Source organism: Sus scrofa, chromosome 15 (assembly GCF_000003025.6).
Source record: "Sus scrofa isolate TJ Tabasco breed Duroc chromosome 15, Sscrofa11.1, whole genome shotgun sequence".
Lineage (NCBI taxonomy): Eukaryota > Metazoa > Chordata > Mammalia > Artiodactyla > Suidae > Sus > Sus scrofa.
Window position 1 is genome coordinate 21,681,674 of NC_010457.5, and position 19,760 is coordinate 21,701,433.

A 19,760-nucleotide genomic window follows, 5' to 3' on the forward strand; every position below is an offset into this window, starting at 1 on the left:
GCACCTTGGGCTCCTCACTCAGTAGCCTTAGGATCCAGCCCCACCAACCAGTGTGCTTATAACAGTTTTGGGACACCCAAGACCCTGCAACCAGAGACCTCAGGACTTGACATTGCCTCCCCAGAGAGCAAAAACCAGGGTCCTTCTGGACCATGATCCTGCCTACCAGTGGTCAATACCAACCCTAGCTGACCCCTGCACTGGCCTCAGCACTGCCCACCAGTAGGACAACGCCAGCTCTAAGATACCTTTTACTCTTCAGCCAGCCACATCATTATGCAGCCGCACTAATCAGTGAGACAGCAGCAGATCTATGACAGTTAGAACCCTCAGACAGCCATGTCAGAACTGACCCAACCCATCAGCAGACCAACACTAGGTCCAGGAACCTCAGCCCCCAAACCATTTACCCAGAACCTAGCTCTGCCCACTAGTGAGCCAGTTCTAGCCCTGGGACCCTCTGGGGTTCCACAGTCAGCCACCTTGTGGCCTGGTATTATCAATCAGTGGCTGGCAGCCTCTGAACAATTCAGGGCCTGGAAACCAGCTGGACCAGGAGTCAGCTGGGCTTACCAGACTGCCCTCAGTTGTCAGCCCACCATAATATAAGAACCCATATAGCCCACATAGGGGGCAGCCCTAAAGTATGTAGCTCTGGTGACCAGAGCAGGGCTGCTGAGATGCAAAAATGTCTCCCAAAAAGGCCACTTCTCCAAGATCAGGAATCATAACCAACATATCAGATGCATAGAAATAAAAAAAGCAAATTGGGCAAAATGAAGTAACAGAAAGCATGTTCCAAACAAAGGAACAAAGAAAAAGAACAAAGGGAAGTGGAGATATGCAATCTAACAGATAAAGAGTTCAAGGTAGTGATAATAAAGATAATCAAAGAACTTAGGAAATGAGTTAATGAACAGAGTGAGAAGTTATAAGTTTTTACCAGAGTTATAATATGAAGAAGGAATAAATAGAGATGAAGAATCCAGTACTGAAATTAAAAATACACTCAAAGAATAAACAATAGATTAAATAATATAGAGGAATGGATCAGCAAGTTGGAAGACCAAGTCATGGAAATCACTAACAGTGAACAGAAGAAAAAGAAAAAAATGAAGAGTAAAAAGAGTAAGGACAGTTTAAGAGATCTCTGGGGCAATATCAAGCATAGTAACATTGCATTATATAGGGGTCCTAGGCATAGGAGAGAGAGAAAAGGGCAAAGAACATATTTGAAGACATAATAGCTTAAAATTCCCCTAAACTGGGTAACACACATCCATGTGCAGGAACCACAGAGAGTCCCAAGTAGAATCACCTCAAAGAGGAGCATATTGGAGTTCCTGTTATGACGCAGTGGAAACAAATCTGACGAGGAACCAATCCTGAGGTTGCAGGTTTGATCCCTGGCCTCACTCAATGGGTTAAGGATCCAGCATTGCCAGGAGCTGTGGTATAGGTCACAGCCATGGCTTGGATCCTGTGTTGCTGTGGCTGTGGCATAGGCCGGCAGCTGTACCTTGATTCAACCCCTAGCCTGAGAACCTCCATATGCCACAAGTGCGGCCCTAGAAAGCAAAAAAAGAAAAAGAAAAAAATGAAAAGAGGAACATACCAAGACACACTGAAATTAAAAAGGCAGATTACATTTAGAACAGGTAAGTAATGGGATCCTACTTTACAGTACAGGAAACTGTGCTCAGTCTCTTGGGTTAGAATGTGAAGGAAGATAATATGAAAAAAAAAAAAAAGACTGTGTTTGTGTGGCTGGGTCACTTTGCTGTACAGCAGAAATTGAAGGAACAATTATAAATCAACTCTAATAAAAAAGATAAAAAGAGGAATATTAAAAGCAGTGAACCAACAAGTTATGTACAAGGGAACACTCATTTGCCTGTCAGATAAATTTTCAGCAGAAACTCTGTATGATATACTTAAAGAAAGTGAAAAACCTACAACCAAGGAAACTCTACCTGGCAACACTTTCATTCAGATTTGAAGGAGAGATCAAAAGTTAACAGTTCAGCATTACCAAACCAGCTTCATAAGAAATGTTAATGAGCCTGCTCTAAGTGAAAAAGAGAGAAAAAAAAAAAAGCCATAACCAGAAACATGAATATTTGAAAGGAAATACAGTATATATATATTTGGATGTTAAGTCTTTATCAGTCATATCATTTGCAAGTGTTTTTTTTCCCATTCAGTAGACTGCCCTTCCATCTTGTCAATTGTTTCATTTACATTCAGTTGGTCCCCTTTGTTTGTTTTTGCTTTTGTTTCCTTTGCCTGAGGAGACAGATCTCCAAAATATATTGCTACAATTTCTGTCAAAGAGTGTTCTGCATAGGTTTTTGTTTTTTGTTTTTTCCTAGGATTTTTATGGTTTTAGATTTTACACTTAGGTCTTTAATCCATTTTGAGTTTATTTTTGTATATGGTATGAGAAAATGTTCTAATTTCGATTCTTCACATGTGGCTGTTCAGTTTTCCCGGCATCACTTATTGAAGAGACTGTCTTTCTTCATTGCATATTCTTGTTTCCTTTGTTGTAGATTAATTGACCTTAAGTGTGTGGGTTTATTTCTGGGCTCTTATGCTCTTCCATTGATGTGTGTACCTGCTTTTGTGCCAGTGTCATGCTGTTATGATTGCTTAGCTTTGTAATATGGTCTGAAGTCAGGGAGCATGGTACTTCCAGGTTTGTCTTTTTTCTCAAGGTTGCCTTGACAATTTGAGGTCTTTTGTGATTCCATATAAATTTTAGGATTATTTGTTCTAGTGCTATGAAAAATGTCATAGGTATTTTTATAGGGATTCCATTAAATCTGTAAATTGTTTTGGGTACTATGGGAATTTTAACATTAATTCTTCTGATTCTTGAACATTGGATATCTTTTCATTTCCTTGTATCATTTTTAATTTTCTTCATCAGTGTTTTATAGTTTTCACAGTAAAGATCCTTCACTTCCATGGTTAAGTTTATACCTAGGCATTTTATTCTTTTAACTGTGATGTTAAATGGGATTGCTTTTTTTATAGAAAAATAAACAGATTTATTTATATTATTTTTGTATCCTGCATCTTTCTGAATTCATTTACTAATTCTAATTGGTTTTGGTGGATACTTCAAGTTTTCTATATACAAGATCATGTAATCTGCAAATAGTGACAGCTTTATTCATTCTCTTCCAATTTGGATGCCTTTTCTTTCTTTTTCTTGTCTGATTGCTGTGTCTAGGTCTTCCAATACTATGTAAACTGGAAACAGTGAGTGTGGACATCCTTGTCTTGTTCCTGATTTTAGAGGAAAGGCTTTCAGCTTTTCACTGTTGAGTATGATGTGAACTGTGAGTTTTTCATCAATTGCCTTTAAGATTTTGTTATGTTCCATCTACACATTCTATTCTTTATAAATGAAATAGTAAATAAAGGTTCAATTCATACTCCATCTATAATTACTCTATCATTAATCTTGCATTTTTAGGTATACACTTATATATTAATTTTTTACAAAAAAGCAAGATAACTCTCATTAGAGTTATCTCTGTTAGCAGCATTTATTTTAATAAGCTCTCATTCAGTTGAATACTGTTTTTAAAATTGTAAGGTTTTATCCTTGTTTATGTCCCATTTTATACACACACACACACACACACACACATACATATATATGTAAATTTATATATATATATCCATTAAAATCAAGATTTGATATTTGGTAAAATACAGTATAATTGACTATAAATATTATTCTTAATCACCCTCATTGACATTTTTGAGAACAATATAGTGAAAACATGTTTGGAAATATATATAGTATATTGAACTATCCAATATGACAGTCACTAACCACATATGGCTATTTAAATTTATTTTCAGATTAAAAAATTAATTTTAATTATTTAAGTTAATTAAAATAACATATAATTTAAAAATCCATTTTTTAGTCATAACAGCCACATTTGAAACATTCAGTATATCCAAATGGAACCAGTATCTACCATATTAGCTAATGCTCATACAGAGCCTTTCCATTATCACAGAAAATTCTTTTGCACAGTGGTGGTATGTATGTATATACAATAAAAATAAAAGTTTTCCTCCATAGCACTCAGTACTCCTTTTTCAGGGCAGCGATGCACATGTCTGTGTGAGTATTTAATTTAAACAGCATGGAATACTTTTTTATCTACTTAATAACTTGAATATCTTTTTATAAGAACCCTTTTGTTTTTCTCTAATATCTTTTAAGGGTACATGGAACACCTTTGCATAATTCACTGTCATATATTCATTTCCCATTATATTCCTGTAAATACACTTGGCAACCATTTTTGAAATATATCTATAAGCTAAATTCATAGCACTACTATTGTTGGACCAAAAGAAATGTCAATTTGAAATGTAATAAATAGTATCAAATTGGCTTAATCAGATCCACCAATAGTATTGCTTGTTAATATACTCAGACTATCACTAAGTATTGCTGACATTTTAACTATTATCAATTTGGCTGATGAAAAAATAGCACGCAATCATTATATTGATTTGCAATTATTTGATTATGAGTGACATTAAGCATTATCTTGTCATAGGTGCATTGACAATTGACTCCCATTTTTTCCCTAAATTCCTTTGTATCAGCTTCAAAAATTAGGACTTGCATGCAATATCCATCTGCAACAACATTTTTTCTTTACTCATTTCTACTTAGCCTGAACTTCACTGGAACCATTCATTCATCACCATTTGAAAAGTCTAGTGAAAGATTCTTTTGAATTTCAAATATCTTATTAGACCTGTAGCTATTGTTAACTGATGGAAGAAGGAATAAATAATGTATGTTAGTAAATGAAGAACAATGGGAGGGTTTGTGAGTAAATGTCTAAAACAAACTCATTTAGCTATAAATACCTAATTAATAAAAAAACGATCTGCCCTATAAAATGTTGGAAATACATGCCTTAACTTTTCCCTCACTTTTCAAAGTGAAATAAAATGAATAAGGAAAAGAAACAGGCAAACTGAACATATTCTTCCTGCCTTGGGCTTAATTTGACCTTTATCTGGACATTTTATTTAAAAATGTGCTCTAAACAGATTGATCTAATCATTCTAAACATTTCATAAAAATATTAACTATTAGTTAAATTTAATGAGAAGGGAAAATTCAATAAATAACTTCTGGCTTTGGGAGGCATAACCCTCCCAGACTTCAAGCAATATTACAAAGCCACAGTAATCAAGACAGTGTGGTACTGGTACCAAAACAGACATACAGACCAATGGAACAGAATAGAGAACCCAGAAATAAATCCAGACACCTATGATCAATTAATCTTCAAAAAAGCAGGCAAGAATATAAAATGGGAAAAAGACAGTCTTTTCAGCAAATGCTGCTGGGAACACTGGACAGCCACATGTAAATCAATGAAACTGGAACACACCCTCATACCATGCACAAAAATAAACTCTAAATGGCTTAAAGACTTAAATATAAGACAAGAAACCATCAAACTCCTGGAAGAGAACATAGGCAAAACATTCTCTGACATCAACCTTATGCCTATTTTCTCAGGTCAGTCTCCCAAAGCAACAGAAATAAAAGCAAAAATAAGCCAATGGGACCTAATCAAATGGACAAGCTTTTGCAAAGCAAAAAACCATAAAAAAAAAGATAGCTTACAGAATGGGAGAAAATAATTTCAAACAATGTAACTAACAAGGCATTAATTTTGAAAGTATACAAACAACTTATACAGCTCAAAAGCAAAAAAGCCAACAACCCAACTGAAAAATGGGCAAAGACTTGAATAGACCTTTCTCCAAAGAAGACATACAAATGGCCAATAAGCACATGAAAAAATGTTCAACATCACAGATTATTAGAGAAATACAAATCAAAACTACTGTGAGGTACCACATCACACCTGTCAGAATGGCCATCATTAATAAGTCCACAAATAACAAATGCTGGAGGGGGTGTGGAGAAAAGGGAGCCCTCCTGTACTGTTGGTAGAAATGTAAATTGATACAACTACTAAGAAAAACAGTATGGAGGTACCTTAGAAATCTACATATAGAACTACCATATGACCCAGCAATCCCACTCTTGGACATATATCTGGACAAAACTTTCCTTAAAAAAGACACATGCACCTGCATGTTCATTGCAGTACTATTCACAATAGCCAAGACATGGAAACCTAAATGTCCATTGACAGATGAATGGATTAAGAAGATGTGGTATATATACACAATGGAATACTACTCAGCCATAAAAAGAACAAAATAATGCCATTTGTAGCAACATGGATGGAACTAGAGACCCTCATACTGATTGAAGTAAGTCAGAAAGAGAAAGACAGATACTAACTATATGATATCACTTATAACTGGAATCTAATATACAACACAAATGAACCTTTTCACAGAAAAGAAAATCATGCACATGGAGAGCAGGCTTGTAATTGCCAAGGGGGAGGGTAAGGGAGTGGGATGGACTGAGAATTTGGGGTTAATACATGCACACTATTGCCTTTGGAATGGATAAGCAATGAGATCCTGCTGTGTATCACTGGGAACTATGTCTAGTTACTTATGATGGAGCATGATAATGTGAGAAAAAGGAATGTATACAAGTATGTGTGACTGGGTCACCATGCTGTACAGTAGAAAATTGACAGAACACTATAAACCAGCTATAAAGAAAAAAAAATCATTGATTAAAAAAAATAACTTCTGGCTTTGGGCCATTAAAATGCAATATTAGTAAATGACAACTCAAACTAATTTGCCCTGGAAACAATTTTTTGAATTTATCCATGTATTTTTGGCGACTAACAGAATTTCTAAGCACAGTTGAGAGGACTCTGCAGTGTTTCAACTGTGACTATGAGGTGAGAATAGAAAATTGTTTTCTTAGTTTAGAGTTGGGGATTTGGGCTCAAGACACTGTATCTGAAGGTAACCACTGACTGTTCCTTATTGTCATTCCACTGCATTTGACTTGATATTTCAGGTCTTATTTTTTTCTCAATTAAGCAGAAATTCTTCACTACCAGGGAAGTAGAAATTACTCTTTTACTTTACTCTTTCTCTTTGCTTTAGCAAATAAGGGCCATTTATGATATCTCCACTTATTAAATGGATACTGACAAATGAGAAGAAATGAAGAATTGATATCTTAAGTCCTGACTATGTGGAATAATAATCCACTTGTTAATACACTTAAGACACACTGAAGTTCAAACTAAAAATCTGAATCTTATTATTCTTTGATTTCTCAAATTAATTGTATATTCAGATTATCCCGCTGAATTGCCTTATTCTGTAAATTCTGCTGTTTGTACCCTGTATCTATTATAATCTCATGTTAAAATCAGAGTACATAGACAAATATTTTAGCATACTAAAGAATGCCAAGTGGTAAATGATAAAGGTGAGGTAAAAAGCATTAATTAACTGAAAAGTATTAGTATGTAATTAACATGAAAAACTCTTCCAATTTAACTGAAAAAAGCAAAATATATGAATATACTGTTCAAAAAGAAACATCTATCCTTGATAAACAAATAAATAAATGCTTAACATATTTCACAAACAGAAAAATGGTGGTCAACAAAGGGATCGTATTTTGCACCTACCCCATTGGCAAAGTTAAACTCTGAATTTGCAAAGAATTGGAAAGAATGTGGAGAACAGGTCTCTTACACCTTGTTAGTGGGAGTGAAATTTGTGTTTCTACTTAGAGTAATAGTTTTATTATTTTGCATCAAGTAGAACAGTAACATGTCCTACAACCCACACATTCATCCTTGGGTATTTATACCAGAAAGAAGAACATGGTTCCACATGTGCCTCAGGAAACAGGAACACAAAAGTCCGTTCAGTCATAGTTTCAAACAACTGCTGTTCCCCTCAGCTGAGCTTAGAGTCTATTAATAGATATTTCTGATAATGTAAACAATAAAGATGAACTTTAACATTGGACCATTGAAGCACAAATTTAATAAAGGAAAACTCAAATTTTAAACGAATTACTCTGGAAATTATTTTTATATCCTTGAGTTTCTGGTGAATATCTAACTCCGTTTGGTTTTATGTATATATATTTATATAATATATTAATATATTTGTATATATTTGCCTAAATGACATATTTTTTAGTCTTAGTTGGTTTTGAACTTTTAAGAGTGGCATCAGGCAGTCCATGAAATTCTTGTATGTCCTTTTATCACTTAGCATTCTGTTACTGATTCATGCATATTTATATTTAGCTGTAGTTCACTAATTTTTATATGATATTCCATTCTTTTATGCTATCTTCATTTACATTGCTTGTCATTATTTTCATATATTACCAAATATTTGTTTTTTATCTGATATTCAAGTTTAACTGGGCATCTGTATTATTATTGGCTAAATCAATTATGAATGACACTTTTTCAAGAGACAAAATTTATTAATAATCTAATTTTGTGCATTCAACATCCATTTAGATAAAAATAAATAAATGCTATATTTATATACAATAATTTAATCAAAAATAGAAAATAGGAGAAAATAGATATCAAATTTGGTACTATTGGAGAATATTTCAGAATATATTAAATCTCAACAAATAAATTTCTTTTTAGTTGCTAACCTATATTCTCTCGTTTTCAGGATTATTAATTGTAATGCTAAACTAATGATGTCAAATAAATTTTAAATGGGTCTTTGATCTGTAAGAAAAATTGATCACCTCTCAAGAAAACTGAATCTTTACTCACTAGTATTTTCCTAATTTTTCTCATTTTAAAGCAGATTCAACCAGGTTAAAATTTAATTTTTTATAAAGCAATATTGTTCACTACATTTTCTCTTCTTTTTAAAAATACAAAAATTACAAAGTTCTTAGTAGCCATCTCCTGGCCTATGCCAGATATAAAATTATATTACTGATACAAATACTTCAAATATCCATATCATATTTTAAAATATTAACTCTGTTAATTATGTCTACTCTCTAATATTTACCTGATGCAATATCACAGCAACAATGAACTTAAGTAATTTTCTACTGCATAAATCTGGTCAACTTATCTTGCAAGCGTTATATTGAACAAATTATATTAGGCCATGATTAGGAAAACTTATACAGAAATTCTAACATGATATTTTTTAGACTTCATAACTTTGAACTTCTTTCTATATACTATATTCTTTATCACATTGCATTTAGTGCATTACATTTTTTTTCTGAATGTAATAGCACAATTTAGGAGAAAAATATGTTTGAAATATTGTGATTAGAAAACATTGAGACAATTTGAAGAATCAGATTAGCATAACTGAACTTCAATGGAATGATTTGCATAAATATGCAATTTACAATATCCCTTAACTTCTTTCTCCAGCCTATGCTTTACTAATATGCTTTACTAATTTGTTGTATTTTTGAATGGCAGAATACTGACATTCTTCTCAAAGTCACCTTGCTGGCCCTGTTCGTTTGTTTTTTTTTTAAGTTATTAATAGAATATAAAGGCCATTTGTTTTCATATTCCATTAAAAATAAAAAAAACTTAAAGGTTTTAGTATACAGACTCAGATGCAAATCAATATGATATTAATTTGGCTGTTCACACTTACTGAACAATAGATATATGTGAGGCATTCTTCATGGGCTAGTAAGAACTAATTCAATAGTCCTAGAAATTGTCTACTCGTACTATGACATTTTCTGCATTGAAGGGTTTTGTTTGTTTGTTCATTTGTTTGCTTTGCATTTTAGGGCTGCATCTGCAGCATATGGAAGTTCCCAGGATAGGGGTTGAATCAGAGTTGTAGCCACTGGCCTACACCACAGCCACAGAAAAGTGGGATCCAAGCTGCATCTGTGACCTACACCACAGCTCCTGGCAATGCTGAATCTTTAACCCACTCAGTGAGGCCAGGGATTGAATCCATATCTTCATGGATTCTAGTCAGATTTGTTTCCATTGTGCCATGAAGGGAACTCTGTTTTTTTGTTTGTTTGTTTTAATAAAATAGTCAAGTATCAATAAAATGTGTGTTGCCAAAATAAAAAAAAGAGACCATCTATTAAGTTTATACAACATGAATGTCCTAGCTATCACAAAGTAATATAATTCAAGCACTTGTGCTAAGTAGTTGTGTAGCTAAGAAAAGTGAACATGAAAAAATAAAAGGTGTGATTTTTTAAATCTTTGCAAATAAGTGCAGTTATGGCTATGACAAAACCTCATGGCTTTATTTAGAGCTGCAGGATAAAAAACAATCTATTTGCCTCTTCCTCGTTCCTTCCATTTGTGGTCAGGCAGAGCAAGAGAGCCATCTTTGGGATCACATAATTGACTGCAATTTTATCAGCCTTCTTTTCTACCTTCTCTTGATCTTCTCTTCCTTTTTATTCTATATAGTAACCATTCCCATCCGCCCATCCATTTAAGGTCAACTGGCTTTGTAAAATCTTTCCTGATGCTCATTCCATGATCATTTAAACCCTGTGGGAGATAACCCCTATGGGATATCCAATAGGGGGTCTTGGATAAAAGAAGCTTCTTTATAATATACAATTCATCACATATTTGAAAAATTAATGTTTTATTTTTCCAGAATAAGAGAGACTTTACTAAACAAGTAAGTCAATAAACTAAAAGATTAGGTAATGAGGAAAGTTATAGCCAAATAAATTAAACATAAGTGGTGCTGTGTTGTGTGTGTATGTGTGTATTGGGATTTTTTTTTTTTCTTTTTTTGCTATTTCTTGGGCCGCTCCCACGGCATATGAAGTTCCCAGGCTAGGGGTCTAATTGGAGCCATAGCCACCAGCCTACGCCAGAGCCACAGCAATGCAGGATCCAAGCCGCGTCTGCAACCTACACCACAGCTCATGGCAACGCCGGATCGTTAACCCACTGAGCAAGGGCAGGGACCGAACCTGCAACCTCATGGTTCCTAGTCGAATTTGTTAACCACTGCGCCACTACGGGAACTCCTGTATTGGGATTTTGATTGGGTGAGAGAGAGCAGGAAAAAAAGACCAGAGGCCCTTCCAAGATGTACCTTCTTGTTTTCATAATTCTACATTATTGAAAATGTACCCACGTACATTTAAAGACTTAGTGGGTTCTCCAATTCAAGTCCTTGGAGCAGTATTTTTTTTTCCAAATATATATGCATAAACATATTTTTATCACCAGCCTGTTATAAGATCTAGAAAATACTCACCTGGGAGTTTCCACTATGGTACAGCTGGTTAAGGATCCGATTTTGCCACAGCCGTTGCATAGGTCACGGCTGCACCTTGGATTCATTCCCTGGCCCAGGAACCTCCATATATCACAGGTTTGGCCAAACAAAAAAAAAAAAAAATTCACCTGAACTGTACAGTTCTTATGTATGTGTCTTTTCTCAATATTAAGGTAAGCAAGTCCTCTTACCATGTTTGTTGTTTTAACACAATCTCTTATTCTTCTCTTGCTCTAAGTCTTTTCACAGCCTTAAGCCTTACAAATGCATATTTTATATTTTCTGGCACTTCTGACATTTAAGTTTGTGTTTAATGATTACTTGTCATGATATTCAATATCTGACATCTTGGAAAACCATCATTATCTATTTTTACTTCTAGATATAATGTTTTCTGACAAGAATGAATCATTGTAATGGAGCCTCTTAATAGGGACATTACTGTGGCAATAGATGTAAGTTGAGATTCTAAACAACCTAGAACAATCATGAAACAGTGATCCATGATTAGAAGAACTATACATATAATTATATACACACGACTCCGAAGAATCACTTGTGCTGCAAAGGACAGGGAAGGCTTAAAGGGGCAGAATTAGAAAGATCTTTGAGAGAAATATTGCTTGAATAGGGAGCGGACAGAGGTGAGGGTGTTAACAGCAGGCGAAGCAGGTTGGACAATAGTTTAAAGGAAGAACCCATTTAAAGAATAAAAGCAATAGTAAGCATCACTCATAATAACTGTGTTGTTACTGATCAACCCATAGAAGAACATGTTTAAGTTTTGCTCCTTTTGTTTGATGGGAGTGAACTTGCATTCAATGTAAACTTTCATCTAGTACTCCATAAAACTGATTTAAGATGACTCTCCCAGATAATATCTCTTAAACTCCAGGCTTTTGTACAAAACTCTTGAAAACCCCCTACTATATTATAGGAGTTATAACCATGGCATATCTAAAATTGGTATGTCTAATTTTTTTTTTCAAAATATGTCTTTTTTTTTTTTTTTTTGCTTTTTCCCAACTTAGGTTGTAGTAGCAACATTTTCCCTGGGATAAAAATGTGAAAACCCAAAAGTGTTTTGTATACTTTCTTCTTTCTCAGTCCTCAGATTTAATCATTAAATTCTTTTGTTTTTATCAGCAATCTCCCTTGTATATGCTCCTTTATGCCCTTGCATCTTCCTTAACTTCTTGACTTTGCTTGTCAGGGTTGTCATAAGAGCCTCTTTCCAGATCTCATTGACCGCAAGATGTCATCAGATGTAACTCATTTTCCACCCAACTGCCAGAAAAGTAATTCTAAATTCTAATCAGATTTTGTTGCTTCCTTGGCTTTAAATATCTTGGAGAATAGACTCCTGGTTGCCAAGGGGGAGGGAGCGGCATGGATTGGGAACCTGGGGTTAATAGATGCAGACTATTGCCTTTGGCATGGATAAGCAATGAGATCCTACTGTGTTGCACTGGGAACTGCATCTAGTCACTTATGATGGAGTATGATAATGTGAGAAAAAAGAATCTATACGTGTATGTGTAACTGGGTCACCATGATGTACAGTAGAAAATTGACAGAACACTGTAAACCAGCTATAATGAAAAAAAATCATTATATATGAAGGAAAAAATAATTAAATGTCACCATTCATGAAAACAGTAATTAGCTCTGTCATATCCGTGTTGATGGTAACATATGCATAATACTACCATTAATCCGCGGGGCTGACCCTACCTCTCTAGGAATCTTTTTATGTTACATGTATATTGTTTAAAGGTTGTTCTCCTAATGTACTCTGCAATTTTATTTAACTGGGAAATACCAGATCATGAGGTTTTCACCTACCACCAAGTATATGAAAAAATATGCCATTATTTTCCTTAAATCTCATTTCTCCTTCCCTCTTCTTTAAATTTCATTTTCTGCTTCCTCTATCCTTATGACAGTGATTGTTTTACCAAATTTTGATTACTTTACCAAAATTTAGCAAACTAGCAGCCCTAGGCAGAGTCTGGTACCCAAGTATATTTCAAAGTATTGTCTATAATTTTTAAACCATGAGATTATAAATTAAAATCTTTTCTAACTTATCTTGAAAAAATTTAAGGTTAGAAATACTGTATACACTTTACTATAAGATAATGGTTATTTTAAGCTTAGGGGTTACTTCCCCTTCTAGACAGCTTGACTACTCCATCTGTCCTCAGTTTATCTAGACAGCTCCATTCTTCCACTGAAACCCACTCTTTTAAGGCGTCTGGATTTTGGACCTCTGCTCTACCATAGACAAATAGTACTTTTCTTATCATGTGAGATGGGAAAGATTCTAATGACATTGGCTTTCAACTTTGTAGCACCTTCAGTGTTTGCTATGGTGTTCACCATACTTTGAATGTTCAATAAATTAGTATGATCGAATGACATACACAAATGAGGGTCTAGAAAATCTTCCCAAGCTGCCTGAAAGCATGTATTTGTTTCTCAACTTGATCAAGTATCTTGTCTTCCTTGTTAATTTGTTTAGTTAATCATCTATACTTTTTTTCCTTTTTATCCCACCTTGCTTGGCTTTATTGAACATTCTTGGATCACAGAGTTCACACATTGTAATGTCTTTTGTCTGAGACTGCACTAGCAAGCATCCCTTGGCAAATAATACCAATAAACACCTATAGAAAATATTCTGCATCCTTTTATTGCAATATTAATTAACTGATTAATATGTAGGTAACATAATAGTATTATTGGCAGTTATAAACTTTCCCAAACACTAATTTTAGGCCATATCATGTAGACTCAATTGGTACTACATTAATGTTTGTAATTAGGCTCGGGATAGACCAAAGTGTCTCTGGTGGCTGCTAGGAAGAATTAATCTCCCAGATCCAACCAATGATGACATTAATAGCTTAATAGTAAGAGGGATTTGCCTGAGATTTCCAGTGTCTCTTGACTTATTCATGTATCATCAGCAAGTCTCTTTGCAGCACCACCTGTGCACAACGCTCTAAATTCAGAGAAGTTTTCAGCAGCTTGGGTCTCTGAAAAGGTATTTGGAAAGTTTCCCAGGTTGTATGCTGCATAAGCTGGAGGCAGTATAGTGATAATTAATAAAGTGCCAGACTAGATAATTGTAGGAACTGTAAAAGATACTAAAATGTTGTTACCAGAGGCACAGATGCACCTGTGAATGTGTGAAGTTAATTTGCGCGGGCAACATCACATGAGAGAGGATGGGGAAAAGGGAGGTGAGATGTTCCTTAAATAATCCAGACTTCAGAAAGGGTAGTGCTCTAAAAGAGAAACAGAGAAAGGAAAAGGGGACGGAAGAAAGAAGGAAAGAAAGAGAGAAATGGAGGAAGAAAGGGAGGGAAGAAAGGAGGGAAGAAGAAAGAAAGAAAAGAACCTCTTGCTGGTGAGATAGCTAAGAGCTAATGTAAGGAGTTCCTCCTGTATTTTTCACTATGTATGCTTCTCTGTGACCTTGAAAAAATTATGATTTGTGGTATTAGAGTTTTCTTATCCCCATAGTACTATAATTATGGCATTACCTTTTTAATAAATTTTAAATAATAAACCTCCCCTTCTCATGTAGAAGTATACCTTCTGATACTGCAGAGTTGAGAGAATGAATTTGTGTTCTCTGGGTCACCATAAATTCCCCACAGATTAATATCTGTCATTTCAATATGAGTTAAGGAGAGAAAAAGAAAGGGTAAGGATGAGGATACCTACCTTAAATTTTTGTCAGGGGGTAGGTTATTAAGTACTACAAAATTTAAAGCAATTTATAGAGCTTGTAATGGATGATATAGATCAATGGAAGCTATACCATATCTTTGTTGTGGTTATTTTCATTATTACTGAATGGCTTTTTAAAAAACATGAAAAGCAGGCATGGTTTAGTGGGCTAAGAACCCAACTAGTATCCTTGAGGATGAGGATTTGATCCCTGCCTCACTCAGTGAGTTAAGGATCCGATGTTGCTGTGAGCTGTGGTGTAGGTCACACACGTGGCTCAGATCTGAGGTTGTTAGGGCTGTGGCATGGGCCAGCAGCTGTAGCTCTGATTCAACCCTTAGCCTGAGAACTTCCATATAGGTGTGGCTCTAAAAAAAATGAAAAGCAATCCTCGAGTTGAATTATTGCCAATAATTACTCTGACCTTCTAAAGTGGACAGTTCTTGATGGATGTAGATAGGCAACACCCCTTTTAAATGAACATTACCATGTAAAAGTTTTTTTTCCCAGAGCACTCCATTCCATGATATCTGGATCAGATATTAACAAACCAGGCTATTTCAACAACAGTTCTCTGGGTGACTTAAGTTCAGTTTATCCTGATACAAACTACCCAGGGTTAGTGAAGACCTCATAGGTTAAGGACCTCAGATGGTAACTTCAGTTCCTGAGACCAGAGGTTACTTACATTTTATCCTACATGGTTACAAATTTGGTGGTTCTCACAATCCCCCTTCAGATTTGATAATTTGCTAGAATGACATGTTTTATTATAAAGAATACAAATGAAAAGCCAGATGAAGAGGTAAATGGAATGAGTGGAGAACGGTCCTCAGTACAGTCTCTCTCAGTGAAGTTAGGATGTGCCCTGCTCCTGCTACACATTTCTTTATTTTTATTTTTATTGTCATTATTCTAGGAGGTGGATCTGAGAAGATGTTGTTGTGGTTTATGTCAGAGTGTTTGGCCTATGTTTTCCTCTAAGAGTTTTATAGTATCTGGTCTTATATTTAGGTCTTTAATCCATTTTGAGTATATTTTTGTGTATGTATTAGGAAGTATTTTAATTTCATTCTTTTACATGTGGCTGTCCAGTTTTCCCAGCATGACTTATTAAAGGGGCTGTCTTTTCTCCATTGTATATTCTTGCCTCCTTTTTCATCGATTAGTTGACTGTAGGTACATGGTTTCAATTCTTGGCATTCCATTCTGGTCCGCTGATCCATATTTCTGTTTTCGTGTCAGTACCATACAGTTTTGATGACTGTAGCTTTGTAGTATATTCTGAAGCCAGGGGGCTGATTCCTCCAGCTCCATTTTTCTTTCTCAGGATGGCTTTGGCTATTTTTGAACTTTTCTGCTTCCAAACAAACTGTAACATATTTTGTTCTTGTTCTGTGAAAAACATCCTTGGTAATTTGATAGGGATCACATTGAATCTGTAGATTTCCTCAGGTAGTATAGTCATATTGATAATATTGACTCTTCCAATCCAGGAGCATGGTATATCTTTCCATCTATTTGTGTCATCTTTGATTCTTTCATCAGTGTTTTATGGTTTTCAGAGTACAGGTCTTTTGTCTCTTTAGGTAGGTTTATTCCTAATTATTTTGTTCTTTTTGATGTGATGGTAAATGGGATTGTTTCCTAATTTCTCTTTCTGATCTTTCATTGTTAGTGTATATTAATGCAGTCAATTTCTGTGTTTTAATTTTTATCCTGACACTTTGCCAAATTCACTGATGAGCTCTAATAGCTTTCTGGTAGCATCTTTAGGATTTTCTAGGTATAGTATTATGTCATCTGCAAATAGTGATAGTTTTACTTCTTCCTTTCCAATTTGGATTCCTTTTATTTCTTTTTATTCTCTGATTGCCATGGCTAGGACTTCCAAAACTATGTTGAAAAGTAGTGGTGAGAGTGGACATCCTTGCCTTGTTCCTGATCTCAGCAGGAATACTTTCAGCTTTTCACCATTGAGAATGATGTTTGCTGTGGGTTTGTCATATATGGCCTTTATTATGTTGAGGTAGGTTCCCTCTATGCCCACTTTCTGAAAGGTTTTTTTATCAGAAATAGGTGTTGGACTTTGTCAAAAGCTTTTTCTGCATCTATTGAGAGGATCCTATATTTTTTATTTTTCAGTTTGTTAATGTGGTGCATCACACTGATTGATTTGAGGATATTGAAGAACACTTGTATTCCTGGGATAAATCCCACTTGATCATAATGTACAATCACTTTAATGTATTCTTGGGTTCAGTTTGCTAGTATTTTGTTGAGGATTTTTGCATCTGTGTTCATCAGTGAAATTGGCCTGTAGTTTTCTTTTTTTGTGTGGAGTCTTTGTCTGGTTTTGGTACCAGGGTGATGGTGGCCTCATAGAATGAGTTTGGGAGTCTTCTTTCATCTGCAATTTTTTGGACCAGTTTCAGAAGGATAGATGTTAGCTCTTATCTAAATGTTTGGTAGAATTCACCTGTGAAGCCATCTGGTCCTGTTCTTTTGTTTGTTGGAATTTTTTTAATCACAGTTTCAATTTCATTACTTGTAATTGGTTCATTCATCTTTTCTATTTCATCTTGGTTTAGACTTGGAAGATTGTACTTTTCTAAGAATTCGTCCATTTCTTTTAGGTTTCCTATAATGAAATATTAACAATCTTTAAGTGATAACATGTAGCAGATATGTACTAGCAAATTTTTTCTTAATGAAATGTCTAATATAGTCTCTCTAAGTTTTTATATCTTTCTTATAATCATATATATGTACTTGCATGTACATATTTATTATAGGAATGAGAATGACTATTTACAATATTGAGAAGGGAGATCTTTTTTATATTTACATATCCAAAGGTATGCTAATGCTTTTGTTATTAAGCTTTTTAAGATAACTGTTTGTTTTCATTTCTAGGTAACCTTTAAAGCATCAAGACATTCAGTTTCACCAGATCTAAAATACGTTCTTCTGGCGTATGATGTCAAACAGGTAAAGGAGTGATCTTCTTTGAAAAAAAAATTTTTGTTTCCTTGTGGTGCATTCAGGTGACAATTCATAGTTTTCCTTGGTCATCTACTCAACTAGAGAAATTTACCATAATCAGTAGCTGCAGGTGAATACTGATAACTAATATTGAACAAGAGATTTTTGGCGACAGTGTCCTGTCTTCTAAACCTAGCTAGGAAATGCTTGGAACCATCTGCCTGGTGCCTGTGCTGATCCAAGTCTGTCTATTTTAGAGGGGTGTGTGGAAGAACTTTGCAAATCCCAACAAATGGGGCTGTTGACATTTCCAGGGTAAGCCCCTGAGGATTGTATGTACATGCAGATTATGAGGTTTTCTAATGTCTGTGCCCTAAGCTGCATTGTGTATTTTGGAAAAGGACTGGTGAAAACATGGTTTTATTTTATGTTTGAAGGATTATTTGGTGGTATTTGAGTATAAGCTTTGTGGTTGTAGAAAATTCTGAAATTGGGACAAGGAAGGGAGTGAATTCTGCACCAATAAAATATTCTAGTTGCAATTAGTGTTTCATTATTCCATGTCAGCTCTATAGCACAATTAGAGCAATATGATGGTTGTTGAGTATTTTGTACTTAGATGTAATTCGCACAGTTAAAAAGCAAAGTAAATATCAAAAAAGCAATTCAGCAGATTAGTTTCTGTAGGAAATAAATGATTGGAAATTATTCAAGAAAGTTTTGTGTGCTTTAAGGCACTCAATAAAAATTTATGGACTTAAAGCAGGAAGCCTCATATAATGCATTGAAAGCCTCTGAGCACAGGAAATTTTACAGTTGAAAGAAACTTCTATTTGATAGTTTTAATCTTCTGAAATATGCATGTGCTACATTTTTAGACAAGTTTATTTTTCTTATTTAAAATAATTAATTTATACTACAAAAGGCAGAGAGATTGTAATCAAAGATATATTTTCCTATTATAAATTTTGGCCATTTTCCTTTACCTTTGTTCTGTGTTCTCTCTATTCATTGAGATTTTGAAAATCACATGTAATAGTAGGAGAAGTGTTTGTGTTTATAAACAAAAATATTACAATGTCCCTAAGTTTTCAAAATGATATTCATTTATCTGAAGAGTTTTAATATAAAATGACTTTGATATTAAAATAACAAACTTTAAAAAAATCAGGTTTCAGCAGCTACAGTAATTAAAACTATGTGGAACTAGCAAAGGGATGGACACATAGATCAATGAAACAGAATAGAGAATCCAGAAATAGATCCACACAAATCTGCCTAGCTTATTTTTGACCAAGTGCAAAACAATTCAATGTAAGAAAGATAGTACTTTCAATAGCTGGTAGTTAAGCAGTTGGACATCCATGGGTAAAATAAACTAAAAAAAAAACGAAAAAAGAAATACGCAGACCAAATCCTCACAGTATATAAAAACTCAAAATGCATTATGTAGTTCAAGGTAAAATTCAAATCTATAAAACTTTAGAAAACAAAAACATAGGAAAAAATCTTTGCTAGGAAAAGATTTCTCAAAATGTATATCAATTAGATCACTCTTAGCTGCTCTGGAATATAATATATGAAATTAGATTAACTTTGGGCATTTTTTCATTTATGAATTTTTGCATATTTTTGCAAATATGTCAGGATTATGTGAAAATATAATTAACACCAATGATATATACCTATAGACTGGCCTTAATAGTCCCCCTTTCAAATTTTTGCTTACTTTCAGAAAGGATAAAGATACTTTATGACATAGTTTCTGGAAGTGA

The 19,760-nt window shown here is 34.4% G+C and overlaps 1 protein-coding gene across 1 annotated transcript in view; it reads left to right on the top strand.

Moving 5' to 3' along the window:
- The window catches only part of DPP10 (dipeptidyl peptidase like 10), a 646,290-nt gene that overhangs the window by 315,974 nt on the left and 310,556 nt on the right, over positions 1-19,760 (top strand). The window contains 1 exon segment of the mRNA XM_021075451.1: positions 17,917-17,991. Coding sequence (XP_020931110.1) covers positions 17,917-17,991 — 75 coding nt within the window.